General features: G+C 41.2%; 1 protein-coding gene across 1 annotated transcript in view; it reads right to left on the reverse strand.

The window, feature by feature from the left end:
* mast1a (microtubule associated serine/threonine kinase 1a) overlaps window positions 1-15,180 on the reverse strand; it is a 72,393-nt gene extending 57,213 nt beyond the window's left edge. Inside the window, exons 1-2 of the mRNA XM_061060766.1 lie at window positions 14,338-15,180; window positions 2,812-2,843 (exon numbers count right to left, since the gene is read on the reverse strand). Of these exons, the coding sequence (XP_060916749.1) occupies window positions 2,812-2,843; window positions 14,338-14,376 (71 nt within the window). The 5' untranslated portion in view covers window positions 14,377-15,180. The remainder of the gene's footprint in view (window positions 1-2,811; window positions 2,844-14,337) is intronic.
* Window positions 15,181-16,595: the final 1,415 nt, after the last annotated feature.

Raw genomic sequence — 16,595 nt, forward strand, 5'->3', positions numbered from 1 at the left:
CAGCCACCTGTGAGCCAACTCGGCCACGCCCCTAATTATGCAAATGAACGAACAACGCTTGGCCTTTATACAAACAAAAAGGAGATTCACAACCCCGTAGAGTGTGTACCAATAAAGAAGTTAACTTATCAGATTAAAACTGTTTACTTCTGGCTTTAATATGGGCATCTTAATATCGCCGCTTCTTTGGCTTTTGGAGCCAGCCTCAAGTGGACACACCAGGAACTGCAGTTTTTTGCACTCCCACACTGGCTCCATTTTTTCAACACTGGAGGTTGCCGCTTGGTTGGGTGCAGGGAGAGCTGACTGTGAGTCTGCAGCTCCGGTGTCTCCTTGATATCATGCTGTGACATCTGCCAGCCGCCACACGGTCAGAGGTCATGGACAAAACACACTCGTTTGACAGCGGTCAGGGACACATATGCACACTGCATGCTAAGATCACTGACACACACACACACACACACATACCCAGACACACAAAAGTGTGTGGCCAAAAGGAGTAAGGCAGTTAATTATAATTACACATGGATACAGACACACGTGCATATTAGAAACACTGAGCATGTTTACGCAAAATTTCATCAGACTATCGCTGGCATTCAGCAACTCTGTCGACTGAAATGCGTGCAGAATATTAAAAAGACACGCACTGTTACATGGCTCAGATTCTGCTCAAAGTACAACCCACAATCCAGAGAATGTGGAGTACAAAAAATTGGTATTTCAAGTATTTCAACATTCAAAATGATGGCAGTGAAGTGTCCGCATTTTGTAGAAAATTACAACCCTCTGCCCAAATTCAAATTCCTTTCACAGACGGCATTTGGAGCTGAATTGAGACGCTTGTCCAAAATTGTACCTGATTTTTGACGTGCTTTTAGCAAAAGAAGCAGCCAGCTCAGACTCTCCAAATCTAACTTTAAGAGTGGATGTGCTCTGTAAACTGTGACGCATAAATGTGCCAGCTAAGACGGGCAACACTAAAAAATCTTTTCCACCAGTTGAAACAATATCCCAAGAGCAAGAAATGACTAAACATCCCAAACGAGTGTTAGTGGACTCTCAGAAAGCACCAGGTCAGTGAGTGTGACTCAACAGCAGCAAAGTGTCATATCAGCGTTTTCCAGCCCTGAGCACTGGGCCCATGATTGTGAAATGTTCCTCTGTTCCTGTATAGTTTGTCATGTTCAGACAATAAAAAATGATGAAAACACATTTTCTTTAACTTTCACTCAGGAGCAAAAATCAGCCTTTAAATTTGAAATAAATAATAATTCGACAGTTGTCGTGATAATTATCGATATGGACTGATATGAACATTTTAATGATGATAACATTTTTAGTCATATCGCCCAGGCCTACCTCAATGTAAAAAAAAAAACGTTTTCAGTCACATAAAAAGAGTAAAAGAATAACGAACAGAGTACAGCTGATAGTTGTATTTCAGCACCATGGACAGAGACTCATACAGTACAGCAGAGCTTCTTTACGTACTATCATTCTTGGCTCCATACGTCACTTTTCTTGCCATAATTATTATAATTGCTCTAAGAGTAAGTCTTTTAAACATGCCTTTAAGTAAAAATTAAATATATTTAACTCAGTCTTGTCAAACCTTTCAGAATCAGTCAATTCAAATCTCTTCTAAGTGACACAGAAAACGGCTCCAGAGGGGTTTTCATCATTCTGCGCTAAATGTGGAGAGGCAGACTAAATGTCTCATCACGTTGGTGAAGCTGCCTAAGAATGTTTTAATCTCCTGCTCCTGGTGATGAAATTTAAAGAAATACCTGTAAAACATCTCATTTAAGAGCCCCATCAGAGAGAGGGAGTGTCGCTACCTTTTACTTTCGGCCTTTGATTTCTCTTTTTTCCTCTAAAAAGGTATCGCTTAGAAACAATTGGCTATTACTGGACGTCAGTGTAATATGTTCATTAAAGGAACATATTAAATAAGGGGGCCAGTAGCTCAGTCTGTAGGGACTTGGGTTGGGAACCAGGGGTCGCTATTTCAAGTCCCAGTGCGGACCAAGTTTGAAAATTGGTCTGGTAGCTGGAGAGGTGCCAAATCACTTCCTGAGCACTGCCAGACGTCTCTCCATTAGTGCATGTCCATAGGATCCAGTTTGTGCATGTGTGTGTATTTCAGCCTGTGTGCGTGTAGCATGATGTGTCATTTAAAACAGTTAGAGCTGTGATTTGTCGCCTCATCAAATCGCCCTTCAACAGGATCTCACTGCGGCCTTCATAAATGTCAAAGAACAACACACAACACATGAGTCATTCACTAACTGCTCTGTACATTTGATGGCTTAACTCCACGCCATGTACCGCTCGATTCTCCCCTGTCATAACCTTCCTGTCTTCTCTCAGAAGCTTGGCGGGGCTCCGAGGTCACAGCACTCCGGCTCTCCTGCTGCTGAACTCTCATTGCACGGCTCACTGGTGCAACAGATTGACGCTCTGAGAGTGAAAGGGCTCCCACAAAGCTGGAACATGCTGCAGCCTAAAGACAAGGCGCCTGCTGCAAAAAATACTGCTACTTGACCGTGACTTCCTCGAACAAAGCTGGAGAGACTCCAATTTCTCAAAACGTCACTCCTTTCTGGTGTGTGTTTGTTTGTGTAACATGGAACAGTCTGGTTTGCATTGTGCAGAAATATCATATAGAAAGGGAGTTAAATAATTATGGTATCCTGGCACACAGCATATAAAGTCTCCTGTAATGTGGAGAGGGGCATGCACACAACCTTACAGTTTATCTAGATGAACATACAGAGGAACAGATGAGCAGAAATGTGAACTTACTTGCTACTTTTCCGGGGCAGAGGTAGATCCTTCTGGGGGGAAAGAACACAGAGGACAGAGACAGCCTGATTAGACAACTTGAACACATGATGCAAACTGTTACAGCAGGACTCAGCTAGACCGCGGAAAACATCATGTACAGCAAATGTGATGAACATGCATAAAACCCTGTAATCTGTATTCACTGACACTGTCAAAGACTTTTTTAAAGTCAAAGTGAGAAACAGATTACAAATATTATAAGTTATGTTACAGAGAGCAGGAAATGTGAAATGGAAAGAACTCTGTCAATAACTGTTTGTCTTATTTGCCTAATTTTTTTTAGCATTTAAAATCGAATATAGTCATGATCAAACTCTCCCCGCGTCTGTTTTTTTTTTTTGCGCAGCATAAATACACGTCTTTAGTGCTTGAACAAGAAATTAAGAAATTGCAGGAGAAAGTCTTATAGTGAAAGGGTCTTAACTTCAGACTTGATGTACAAAATAATCATGCTGTAATTCATCTGTCTGTCCCCGTCCCATACCCAGCTGTTACACACATTTATATTTACAGTATAGAAATAATCAATCTCTGATATTCCATACAGATATATTCAAATATAGCTTTGAATTTTGATTACAGAACGTGCAGCTGCATCTTATGATACAATGGTCTGAAACAGAAGTGCAGAATGAGACTTATTCCATCTTCTAAAACACATCTAATCCGTCTGTAATGTAGACTGAAATGTAGCTAGAGATGGGACCGATCCGAACTGACGGTGCTGATCAACTTCACAGGTCAAGAAAGATGGTTGTGCACTTTAAACATTCTCAGCTCGTACAGTCTCACTGTTAGAAGTGTCTACAAACCATCTCCATGACGACGCTCAGACGAGATGGAACAGCTCCTTCTATATGATCTAAAGTCCAATTCTTACATTTCAGTTGAAAAGATTTAATTTGGGGGGCGCTGGTGGCCCAGGTTCGAATCCCACCTGTGGCTCCTTTCCTGCATGTCGTTCCCTACTCTCTCTCTCTCTCTCCCTGATTTCCAACTCTATCCACTGTCCTATCTCTCCATTAAAGGCACAAAAAGCCCCAAAATAAATCTTAAAAAAAAAGAAAAGAAAAACCTGACAATTTTTGCTGCTTCCTGTTTCTAAGTGAAGCCAGAAAAATGAAATGCTGGGTTTACTACATCTTTGTGTAGCCTTACACAGAACACCAACAACAACTATAACACTATTAGTTATGTTAATAAAAATATCAAAATCAGTATCGTTATCAGTACATGTGTATCGGAATCGGAACTGAAAAAAAGTGGATCGGTGCGTCTCTATTTGTAGACATTATTGTTTTTCTTTGTTAACCTCTTGTTCAAACTAGTTTGAAATCTGATCCCTGCTAAGTGCTCGGAGACGTCAGAGCTACAGGAATCACCAGGTTGAGTGGTGCTAAAGTCAATTATTTAAAAAAAAAAAAAAAAATGTTGCTGCTATATTTATGAAACTGGGACACAACAGCAAGGGCTCTGATGTGATTATAATCTAGTAGAACGAATCTGTGTGGTGCTTGTTGCCAATCTGTTCCAAATTCAATCAGCTCAGGTGAGATCAAGTTTCAGTCAATTTCTATTGTCAGCAGTATCCAGCTATCTCTCCACGTCCCAGTGGCTCCGCTAAAAAGACATTATCATCCGTATCTTTTCACTGGGGGAAAAGGCTTAATGACACAGGGCCATGACAAAAAGATGAAAGGAATCCAAGCGACAAAACACGCAGTGCCTGAAGATGAAACAAACAGTCACATGGAGGAAATAAGAGGAAAAATACGAGACTGTAATCTGTTTTCTACTGGAGAGTTTTCCTCCCGTTAGACGAGAGCAGAACTAAAATATCTCTCTCTCTTTCACACGCAGTCGATCTCTTTGTCTTTGAATAAGTAAACAAACAGTACAGAACCCAAACAGAGTCGGGCTGACGAAACATGACTTGACAGCTGCAGCTCTCGTCTCAAAACAAGCTCACAACCCAAACTCAGCCGGTTTACGTTCCAGCACTGCGAGACGCTAATACTCACACTAAATAAGAAACTATGGGAAGGCAATGAGCAGTATAAAACCCCTTCTGTGCTGCAACAGAAGAAGAAAAAAAAAGGCACGATGAAAAAAAATCATAATCATAATTATCCCTCTTGGAGAAGGAACAAGTGCGGCGCTGGCGTAGTAATCACATGAATGTCAGAATAAAACCTTCTCTGCTGCAGACACAGAGATTATTAAAGGAACATTTTAACACTTTGAGAGACACAGCTACTCACTTTCTTTCAGAGAGTAATAAAAGGAAGGTGGACACCATCCTTATGTCTGGTGTGGACTTTGAGGCAATTAGCTTAGCTTAGCAGAAAGACTTGAAACAAAGGGATACAACTAGCATGGTTCTTAATGGGTTTTTTTTTAAAGACCCCCTTTAAAGCCGTATAATCCTTTCATGTGGACACAAACTTGTATTTTTTGTTTTGGATGGAGCTTCTATGCTGATACTATGATCTGATAAAGAACAGTTTACTATTCACCGAGCACGTCTTTGCAGCTTCTCCATAGATTAAATGGTAATCTTTGCTCTATTGAACTACATCACCCTACCAGTCTGTAGTTTCTATCTGTGAACAGATTTAAATTGACAAGACGTAATTTTCTAATATATTGCTGCAATCCAATCCGTGTTTTAATCTGGATGTAATCTACAGTTTTGAGTATGATAAGTATAATTTTGATCCAAAGAATCAGGATTATCCTGATCCCAGCAGAGGACTGGAGTCAGACTGGATTACCGGGAAGAAAAACTTTAGATTGGTCAAACTAAACCACTTTTTTTACCAGGTTGTTGATGTTTGAATACATTTTTTTTTAAGTATCTTTGCACGACAATAGTGTACTGCTTCAGCGAACAATCAGATACATTTTTGTTCCTTTGACATATTTCACCATACAGCATCAAAATCAAACGTTTAATATTGAAGTAACTGTGAGGATCTTTCAGTTTGTGTGGATTTTTGAGCCCCCAGTCGACAGTTTGTAGTCTGGTGTCCCCTTTAAATCACTGATTCTTTAAAGTCTGTATCTGGATCGGATCTTTGAAAAACAGAATAAAAGTGAAATTGAGCTGGAATATGTGATCTTTGGTAGCAAAAAAAAAGTGGATTACCAAATCTTTACATTCTTACCTAGAGTAAACCTTCTGAAAAACCGGGCCGTGGATGTTACACAACTGTATAGCTTCATAAAAATAAAAAATAAAGCGAAACCAATAAGTCCTCAGGACAGCAACTAAGTGTACTTCCCAAACTATTCCATTAACATGGAGAGTTAAAACACACTTAATGCTGATGGACCGGCAGCATTTCCAACCCAGTTCAAGGAAATTGATCACTGTATTTTTTTCAATGGGAGTGACATCACCCATCATAGTGAGCTCTTTCATGGACCACTAATGAATGACATCATCAAGAGGAAGTGAGTTCAGCCAGGGTGAGTCAGAAAGCACCCCGCAGGAGACTGTGTGTGTGTGTGTGTGTGTGTGTGTGTGTGTGTGTGTGTGTGTGTGTGTGTGTGTGTGTGTGTGTGTGTGTGTGTGTGTGTGTGTGTGTGTGTGTGTGTGTGTGTGTGTGTGTGTGGGGGGGGGGGGGGGGGGGGGGGGGGTAATAGGGGTAGCTAATGGATAAAAACCCCAACACCTGCTCCCTCTCCCCCATCTCAGTCCAACCACACAGCCCCTGTATGTGTTGTTGCCATGCCACCGGTCGGTCCAGAAAATCTCAGAACTTAATTCTCCGAGATTTTAGATAACCATGACAACATGTGAACATTTCAGAGACATCCAGCTTGCTTCGACATAGACATTGACATCACACAGCATGGGTTGGAAATGTTGAATAGTGGACCTAAAGCAGGTCAAATAAACCTCGTCTTAACTGGAAAATGTTCAGAGACGTTCGGGTGGTTGTTTTATCAGAGATGGAAAAGCCACGAGAGTAGCGTTACAGAATTACATTCCACTGAAGCCGGCATACGCTGTGACGTTGTGTAAATGTCATGGAGGAATGTCATCTCACACTTTATACGAGTGAGTTGTTTACAATGCACAACCAAAGCTCAGGTATTATTTGCTCGCACTGTATGGTCTGAAGGTCACGCATGACCTGAATTCATACTGTCATCGGGAAGGGACATTGATAACTGTCAATAACAAGTCAGATCTTTCTCATATACATGAACATCAGACAACTGAAACAGACTATTATACATTTAAGTTTCTGTTTGATTTTAATCATGTTTCAATTTTAACTGACTGAGAAATTAGACACTAGGAGCACCTTTAGTTTGATGTCTCTTTGTGCTCGGATCTATCAACACTTGTTTTATTTTAAAAAGGTCTTTGTTGGCGGATTATCTGACCTGATTCTGACATGATGTGTGTGACATGTAGAAGACAGACAGGTGACACGTCCTCTGCACAAGATCAGGATTTTTCAGTTAAATTTATGGTCTTGGTCTTGGTCTTGTCTCGCCCTAACTTGGTCTTGGCCTGCACTCTGGATCCCTAAATGTCTCGGTCTTGGAGTACTCTGGTCTCGGGAATGTCTTAGTCTGGGTTAGTGTGGTCTTGACTACAACACTAACACACACATTCAACCACACATCTTCATACGGGCTTAAAAATACACCTTCGGAAATGTGGTGAAAATAGTATAAAGGTGTGAAAACACCCCCAACAAACTACCTACCCATCACTCACAACCATCCACACATTCATTATCAGATGATTTAGTTTTGTTTCCAACAAGAATATGTAGTAAGGATTATCTGAGTGGATGTTGCATTTAAGGGATGAAAAGAAGGCCAAAGTGTTATCTTGAACCCGTGGTTGTACAGACAGAATAAAGAAGGAACATGCTCACTATCTGTCTGCAAAAACAAACTGAAGTCGTTATTAACACATTTAATCGATTTAGCACAAAACATGAAATGCAAATTAACCACATTCCCCTCCGCGCTGTACAGTAAGTGAAAAAATCTAAAACTGTTAAAAAATGATTTTAAAAAAAATGAGACGGCTTTCTCTGTCCGACTGAAGAACGGGCATCACATGGTTTTTCCATGTTTTTTTTTAATTTTTGGTTTATATTTACCCAAGGACAAACCGAAGGCCAACTGGAAAGCAAAGAAAAGAAAAATGTTAATATGCTGCTGCTCTGGGCAGAGTCATGAGGCTTCTGTTCTGTTTCCGCTGCCAAAGCTGACAGCAGATCGTGAGGCAAATGTCACGCCGTGCATTCTTCACTTTAATAGTTTTCCTTGAAAGCTTGCACTGGTCACTACTCTGAAGTCTCAAGTAATGTAAGGTCCTACTGAAGTGACTCACTCTCATGACCTATATTTCTCTCTCAATGCTTCCTCTTACCTAGACCATATCTGACTGTTCTGGATTTTAGGCTGAACTCAAGCTTTGTACTTCAGAGGCGCATGGCATAACATTGAAGCCCAGTTAAAAAAAAAAGAGTTCAAATATTTGAAGCTATTCCCAAATATATTCTGTCCTAGATCAGTTTCTTTGATGTACACTTTGCTCTCTCGGTACAAAACCTCCCCTCTCTGAATAAAACTGACATGAGAAGGACGGTGTGAGGGAGAACAAAGCAGTGGGCATGGCAGTGAGTGACAGGACTTGGCACAGAGAGATGGATCTTCTGCAGTGATCACACTCTTATCCCCTGTGCTTAGCATATTGGAAACGGGCTCACTGCCCAGAACAAAATATTGGACAAATTCTGCTTGAGTGTGTCTGTGGACATGTGTGTGTGTGTGTAGTCTCGTACTTCTACATCTAGATCTGGGAAAGACACAAATGACTTGTGTTTGTCTGCTTGGGGTGACAGGATCGTCTTGACTTAAGATGATAGGCAACATCACAATGACACACGGTCGCTTAAAGCCAAATAAAATGCTACCATGGATCAATGCAATTGGTCTCTAGTTGTGTCAAGTGTTTGTGATTTTGATTTATTTAGCGTTTCAAAATGCAGAAACAGGGCGAGTTGCAGCACAGTCCAATATTCTGTCATTGATTTGAATGCTTTGAATGCTTTATAAATAAATGCCAGGAGTGGGCATGTATTGAGGGGCTTTTGTTGCATGTCACATCTTCTCATTTCATGTTTGTCTTGTCTGTTAACTGTCAAATATAAACATGAAAGGGAGGAAAATGGAAGTCAGGAAAAAAAAGGGTATGCTTCTGGGGTACAAAAAAAAAACATGTTCTTTACGCGAACATCTTCTGAACGTTTGCGCCGTACTGTAATCCATTTCCTGTGTAAAAAAACAACCGCGGGGACTGCAAAGGCATGGTCGGTCAGGCTGAGCAGGGGGCAGAGGGATGAAGTGTTTAAGACGTCGCTCGAAAAAAAGCCCCAGAGCTAACGTTAGCTCCAGACATCCCGGGGACACGTCCATTGTGTCAAAATCCAGGCTGGACTCGCTTTAGATCTCTCTGTCGCTTCAACACTGATGTTATTCTCATCCGTAAATAAACTGTCCCACATAGCGCCCCTACAGGCCGTGAGTACAGCTGTGAAAAAGGCTGGAACTGCTGCGTTTGTCTATTTGGTGTTGTTTCCTGAGTATGTTTTTGACTTATGTATTTGCAGCGCGTTTGATGTCAATGCATCGCTTCAGCTATTGCAGAGCCTTTGCACCGACATGTCACCGTATTAACTGGTTGTAAATACAAACATTTAAAGCAAAGAGGCTGTAGGAGCCATTTTGTGTTTATCGCTGGCATGTTGTATAATTAGATTTATCTGAATATATTATTTTCCACTGGGGACACTGAATGCACAGGGGCGTGTATATATATATAGTAGCACAGGTGACAGGAAAGGGAGGGCACAGGTAGGGGGGAGCACAGACAGTTCTCACCAGACCGGCATTCATGTTTCAGACCAGCACTCAGACAAACTACAATTCATTCATTCTACTGGCGACGCTTCACTGGAAATTGTATGTTTTTTGTTCCCATATCTCCATCAAGTCACTTCAATAAACCTTCAACTCAACTTTAATAACGGCTGGAAAATCATTGTTTGCATCTGCGTAAGACTTCACCCCTACCTGTGTATTAATGGAAATAATTGGAGCAAAGGAAAAAAATTGGAAAATTGCCATTACAGAGGCTAAGAAATCAAACTATACGAATTGATCTGTCTTCCTGTTAATTCATCTTTGCTTGCTGTAACCCAGCACTGTTCACAGCCTCCAGAAGGGTTGCACACGTGTATCTGGGCAGATGAGCGGTGAATGGTGGAAGTGACTGTCTGACAATGGACCACTGTTCCAAAACTTCAGGGCCAACACAACCTTCAAAACTTTGTTTGACTTTTAGTCTGAGTCGATCAAAACAACAGCAAGCCAACTCAGAATGTCTAAACAAAAGGTCGAAGTGTGTTTGAGCCCAGCACAGAGGCGTTGTCTTGAATCCAAGTTTGAGAGAAAACTACAATCTATTCTGTCTCGGCTGCTTAGTGACTGCAATGCTCGAACCAGCTGAGGTGGTAATACTCCTCATATTGTGCCAGTGATGGACCGGGCTAACGCTAGCTTCTTGAGTTAGCATAAGTGTGCCGAAGCGAACCAGTACTTTGGTAAACATCATTGGCTAATATTAGTCCAACTAAAGTATAACCGTAGCTCCACAGCGACCAGTGCTGCAGGTCTTTGTGCACTTGTTTCCTGGAAGGTGTTCATTTTAACTCTAACAACAAGAAGCTGAACAAGAGATTTGATGTCATTGTTTGCTGAGAAAGTGACCCAGGAAGCCACCGCCTGTATGTCATTATCAGGTAAAATTAAAATAAAATGACACATTATAATGGGAGTTTTATGACTCTTGCAATTATGAAGTAATTGTGGGTAATTATGAAGCAGGCTATGAGGTGGAGTAGAGGTGGGTCAAATTATTAACTCGGTTGCAGAAACCAAGCGGCCAACTAAAAGGTGTTGAAAAATGCAATTTGCATTTGCAGAAGCGCAAAAAAATGGCAGCTCTTCAAGTGTCTCATTAACGCACGCATGTTAAAATGCCAATTTTTATAGCTGAATTAATCATCATGTTTACAGCGTGGTGCAAAGAAACAAAATTGTAATTAACTGTACAGGGGACTGATTTCTTTTTTTTTTTTATAACTCATCCGTTTTAATTGTATTAAGGCTCAGAGTAATGCATAAATTAGCATATTTACAGTCGGGCTGCGTTGACTGACAGGTTGGCACGTTTCAACTGTTTGCCACAGGGCTTCAGGCTCGCCTCAGCTCAACCTCGTCGCCTGTTTCTAGGTTGACCTAAAGTTAACATGAGATAGCATTTTAAACATTTTCAACCACCATCATGGATTCAAAACGCCTCTTCATCACTGAGGCGACGTCCGTGTTTTATAAAGTCGATGGCAGAAACAGGCAAATCTAGCATGTGTAGGTCTTGATCTTGATAGCATATTCCAGACAATGAAACTTAAACTACAAAAACAATACAGACAGTTTACGGTCGGTAACAGGATGATGAAGCCTAGCGTCCTTACATACAGCTTCAACACGTCCATGTGTCAGTCAAATCACCCAGGCACCTTCTTATTACTTTGATGAGGAACCTGGGTGATTGTAATAATTCAAGAAACCAATGGTTTCAGTTTGAGGATTTCAAATGATATTCAGTTAAACTGGCCTGAACTTTATTCATGCTCTTATTATTTTCTCTGCATAAGTACAGATTAACAATAACGTTATCTTAACCAGACACAAAATTTCCATTCACGTACACACACACACATGTACACACACGTACACACACGTACACACACGTACACAAACTACTATCCTCGTCTGTCTCTGATGTGAAAGTAGATCCAGGCAGTAAAGGGATCTAGATGTTGTAATAGCCACTTAAATGGGGTCTACTGTAGCTCACAGCTGCTGTCTGCCTCAGGTCTATGATGCCCCCCCTCCCCGGCCTCCAGCCCTTTCAGCCCGTCCTGCTGCTGGTGGTTGGTCTTCCTCCCTGAGGGCGCACAGGGCTGTTAGGCCACCATTAGTCCTGCTAATGGGCCTGACAACTGCGCCACATCCTCAGCATTTAGACCTCCTGCGTCTGAGATATTATGGATATCGACCACTTCAATGGAAAGGGGAAAGGCGGGCAGTGGGGGGGGGGGAGTCGATTTCATATGTACATATAGGCACGAGTGTGTTGCACAAGTATACGGAGAAACACACTCAAGATTCTTAGTGTAGCCACTGTACAGTCAACTGAATGAATGGACACACGCATTAATGGCACTCAGCGTCCGACTAAAATCGAAAGTTGGATTCTACTTTCCAGTGAATGTATCTTTCCAGTGTGTGTGTGTGTGTGTGTGTGTGTGTGTGTGTGTGTGTGTGTGTGTGTTTGAACATTATAAACTCTATGATCACATCTCTACTCAAAACATTCTTTGATAAAAATGCTTTTCCTCTATGATTTCGTTAATTGTTTTTATTTTTTATTTTGTTGTCTGCTTGTTTACTCTCTGCCTGTTGCTTCAATTCAAATAAAGTCGTATTACTATGATCATCTAATGGCCTCTTGCCCCCCTGACAAGCCCCTGCTCTCAGTTTCCCCTGAAAGAGTTGATGTCCATGTCTACGTTTCAGCTTCTATTAACGCCTGAGAAAATATATCAATCGGAGGACGACAGAGCTGAGACCCAGAGAAAGTCTTCAACTGTGCTCACTGAATCTCCTCCTGAGCTGGACTTTATCAAATTCAATTTTACTATAAGAAAACACTGCATATTCTTAAACACTCAAAAGTACATGTCATAAAACAACAACAAAAATGTACATACAACATTTAATTTCTGTGATGCTGATCAGATGTTGGAAATAACAATTTAGCTGACTGCTGATCCCGATACCGATGATTGTAAAATGACTCCTTTTGGTGTTAAGACTCCCACAATGCCGACAGTCTCTCTCATGTTTGACAATGAAAACAAGTCAGAGTTTGTTCAACAGGTGACTTCATCTGTCCAATAAAAAACCTCTTCTCTGAATCAGTAGTTAGATAGTAGTTGATGTGGCACAGCAAATACAAATCGGCTACTGACAGCGGTTCATGCCACAATATTTTCTGATATGTCTGTCAACAGAGCCGATAACTGCAGATACCGATGTTGAACAGATGCATCGATGCACCGATATTGCATCAATAACACAAAACAATCATGATTATTAAAGAAGAAAAACTGCCAGGGCAAACTATTGTATTGCTTCCTCCACACTGACTTCATCATAAGCGGTTATGAATTACATCTTTATTAGTGTCTGCTTTAAACCTGCCAGGTCTACAACAGGAGGGCAGCACCTGTAGGAGTGGATACTCTACTGAGCCTGGCAGTGTTTCTGGGTTGTTCTACCAACAGAACAACAACATTTGTGCAGGAAATCATCCAATTTCCCTTGTCTATATTTTTCAAATGATGAGCAATCATCTAGAGCAGAACATCTTGGCACTATGTGCAGAAGAGTACTTTTACTGTAAATTAATACACAGCGAAGCAGAGAGGGGCTGGCAGACAATGGCCCTGCCTGCCTCGGTTGATTAATTTCACGCAAAGAGCCCGCCACATGGAGGAAAGCCTCGAAGGAAGCTTTTACCTCTGCCTTCCTGTGTTTGTTATAATGTACAAGATACAGTATGGGTTAAGAGACCAGCATGCATAATGCAAATGTTATGAAATAATCTCAGTCTCTATAAACAGGCCGGACCCAACTAGTTATTTTAGATTTATAGACATTTTATTCATTAAAAACAGGTCTGTTCTAAAAACTACATTTACTCTACTGTGTTTACAGGTTATGAGCAAACTTTATTGTTAGGGGAATTTATCTCAACTCAGGGTGTAGATCAGAGAAAATGTGGATGGACTTTGTAAGGTATAACAAATGTGTTTTTTATAATCCACAAACAGCTTCTCACTTGGTTTACCAGCAGTGTTGGTGTATCACTATGTGCTGCTGATATTGCCAGATTAAGTAACATATACTGCCATATTTGTTTTTTTGCCAGGTCACCAAGTCATATCTGACATGTTGCATTTTCCATGTAATAAATCAAATGACTTAAGGTCTTTCTTTAAGGCCTATATGTCACCTTTAAGAGTGCCTTTTCACACTATCGATGATACATAGGACAGCAGTTTGTCTGGGCATGTCTTTTAAAGTGCACATAAATATAAAACCAAGTTCAAACTGTTAGCATTAGCCATGTTGATTTACATCCTCTGTCCTACATCTGTGTGGACAAAGAACCACCATATAAGATTTTTTTTTTTAATCTAATAATGACGTGCCATTGTAGGATATAGTTAAAAACCTTCTCAGCTGCTTATATCAGTAATATGTGACCCGTGCTACAGGAATAACTTTTGAAAAAGGGGTCAAAAGAGTTCTCACCTGCAGCCTCCGTCTTCGGATGATGCCAGAATCATCCATGGCGCGTGGCAGGTTCACACTTGTCAGAGGGGTCTCGTGGCTCCGGTGGTTTCCAGGTGACGGCGCGAGAAGATGCACCTACTCTCGCGAGCCACAACGGCTCATCAATTCACTAGCAATCAAAAATAAAATGTGTCGGGGCTGCTTTAAACCTCATTAACCGGCTAACACCTGCTATTTATTATGTTTACTGTGTCTTCTGTCGCGTTACAACTAGAACGGTACCACAAATGACAAAAGTGCAAACAAGTTTCACTTTGGTAAAAATGTGACCTGTCCTGCAGACACTTCTGACCAGGTTGTTCTGTGCGAGGCTATACTCAGTGCGGCGTGCACTGCGTGAACTCAAGTCCAGCTGAAAGACTGAGAAAACACACTCAGATCACAGACGAGACTGCCACATCGGAAGCTATCACAGCACAGATTTGATGCTTTGTAAACATCTGCACCCCGACACAAAATAATCACATCCCGTCATCAATACTATTACTTAAAAAAAATTAAAAAAAAATCTCATCGTATAAAAATTGCTTCTTCTATCGCAATGGTCCTCCCTCGATCTGTAGCGATCCTCTACATGTTACAGTATGGTGCACATTCAAACACAGCCTGTGTGCTGGGATGAAACCAATGCACACGGGGAGTTCATTGCATCCGTATTGCACACATCACCACACAGCTGTATCGGATTTATATGACACAACACACGCTGTCAGAGCTTAAATGCATTTAAAAAAGGCAGATCAATGAGAATCTGTAGCGAGTCTATAGGCTACGTCCCTCCGTTTTAAACCCCCTCTCTCTCGCTCTCACACACACACACACACACACACACACACACACTCACTCACTACATACACACACACGTCGGTAGTAAAAGCAGCTCGCTAACTTCACGTTTTCGTCCTCTGGTTGGCAGATGTGTCCGTTTTTGGAGCGCTCCCACAGGTAGACGACGTGTTCACCCTCCTCTTCTTTGGTGTATCATCGCTTTTCTCGCCAAAATTGATCCGTGGAAGCTACACGGGCTTCGCTCCATCCTCAGCTCTTCTTTGCCACCCACTTCCTACTACCAAATCACGTTTAACCCTTTAGACACCAGAAGATTTTTTTTTTTCCTTCTGCATTTATAAGCTGGTGAAAGTGGGTTTTTCAGCAGTATACAAGTTTTTCATGCTTCAAATATAACTGTGTACTAAAATAATTTGAGCCTCGGCGAAATTTAAATTGTTTAATTGATTGATGAAATGTAAAGCAGTCTACAAATCTATTTATCAAATACGTATTAAAGCTCTTGTGCTTCAAGTTTTTAGCAGGCTGTGAAACAGACTGAGATAAATCCTGATGCCTGTATACGACCTACACAAGCAAACAAGTCCAGAATTTACGAGATTTATTATTTCTATGATTTTTTTTTTTTTTACGCCTGACACAGCCTCTGCAGGGTAGCTACCAAACAAAGTGATTGACTTCATAATAACAACACAGATTTTTTCCATTTTCCATGGCAGGTACACAGTGGCTGTTTTTCTTATCGGTTAAAATATAGCAAAAGAAAACACGACTAATGGTGCTTTCACACATAAAACAAAACTCCTGAAAAACTTTTTTTTTTTTTTCAGGTTGAGCTGTATGATCATAAACAGCCACATTTTTTACAATGACTTCATCCAGGGTTACTCCTGCATGCCCCCTTGTATTTTTTCCTCAGAAAGTCTGGGGGAGCTGATGTTAGAAAACAGCAGGTGGTGTTGACATTTATATCCCGTGACTAATGCATGGTGCATCGACTTAATGCATGCGGCAGGTTCGATCTCCGTGCACACATTTAAACGGCGTCATTATGTTTTCTGTTCTTCAGTATGTTGTTTTGCACTCTTGTTCATATCGTGATTCAGTCAAACTACACGTAGCATTGATATAAAGGCATTCAAATATTCTCATAATAGCGTTGCATAGCGGACTCTGTTGCTTCGTCTGTCACTTCCGCATCGTTTTTACATCATGTCTTGCTTCAGAAGACCCCCCCCCCCCCCCCCCCTCTCCAATCTGATATGGATAGTCGCTGTGGGGTGCATATGTGAACAGCCAGGTCAGGAGAATTTCAGGCGCAGTCCTGATTCAATTCTCTAGAAATGTATGTAGAAAACGGCTTAATAAAGGAAAAATCCGCAGACAGATAAGAGGTACAGCTTTGTCCAGAGGGGGCGCCAAAATCA

This window comes from Labrus mixtus, chromosome 2 (assembly GCF_963584025.1).
Source record: "Labrus mixtus chromosome 2, fLabMix1.1, whole genome shotgun sequence".
Classification (NCBI taxonomy): Eukaryota; Metazoa; Chordata; class Actinopteri; order Labriformes; family Labridae; genus Labrus; species Labrus mixtus.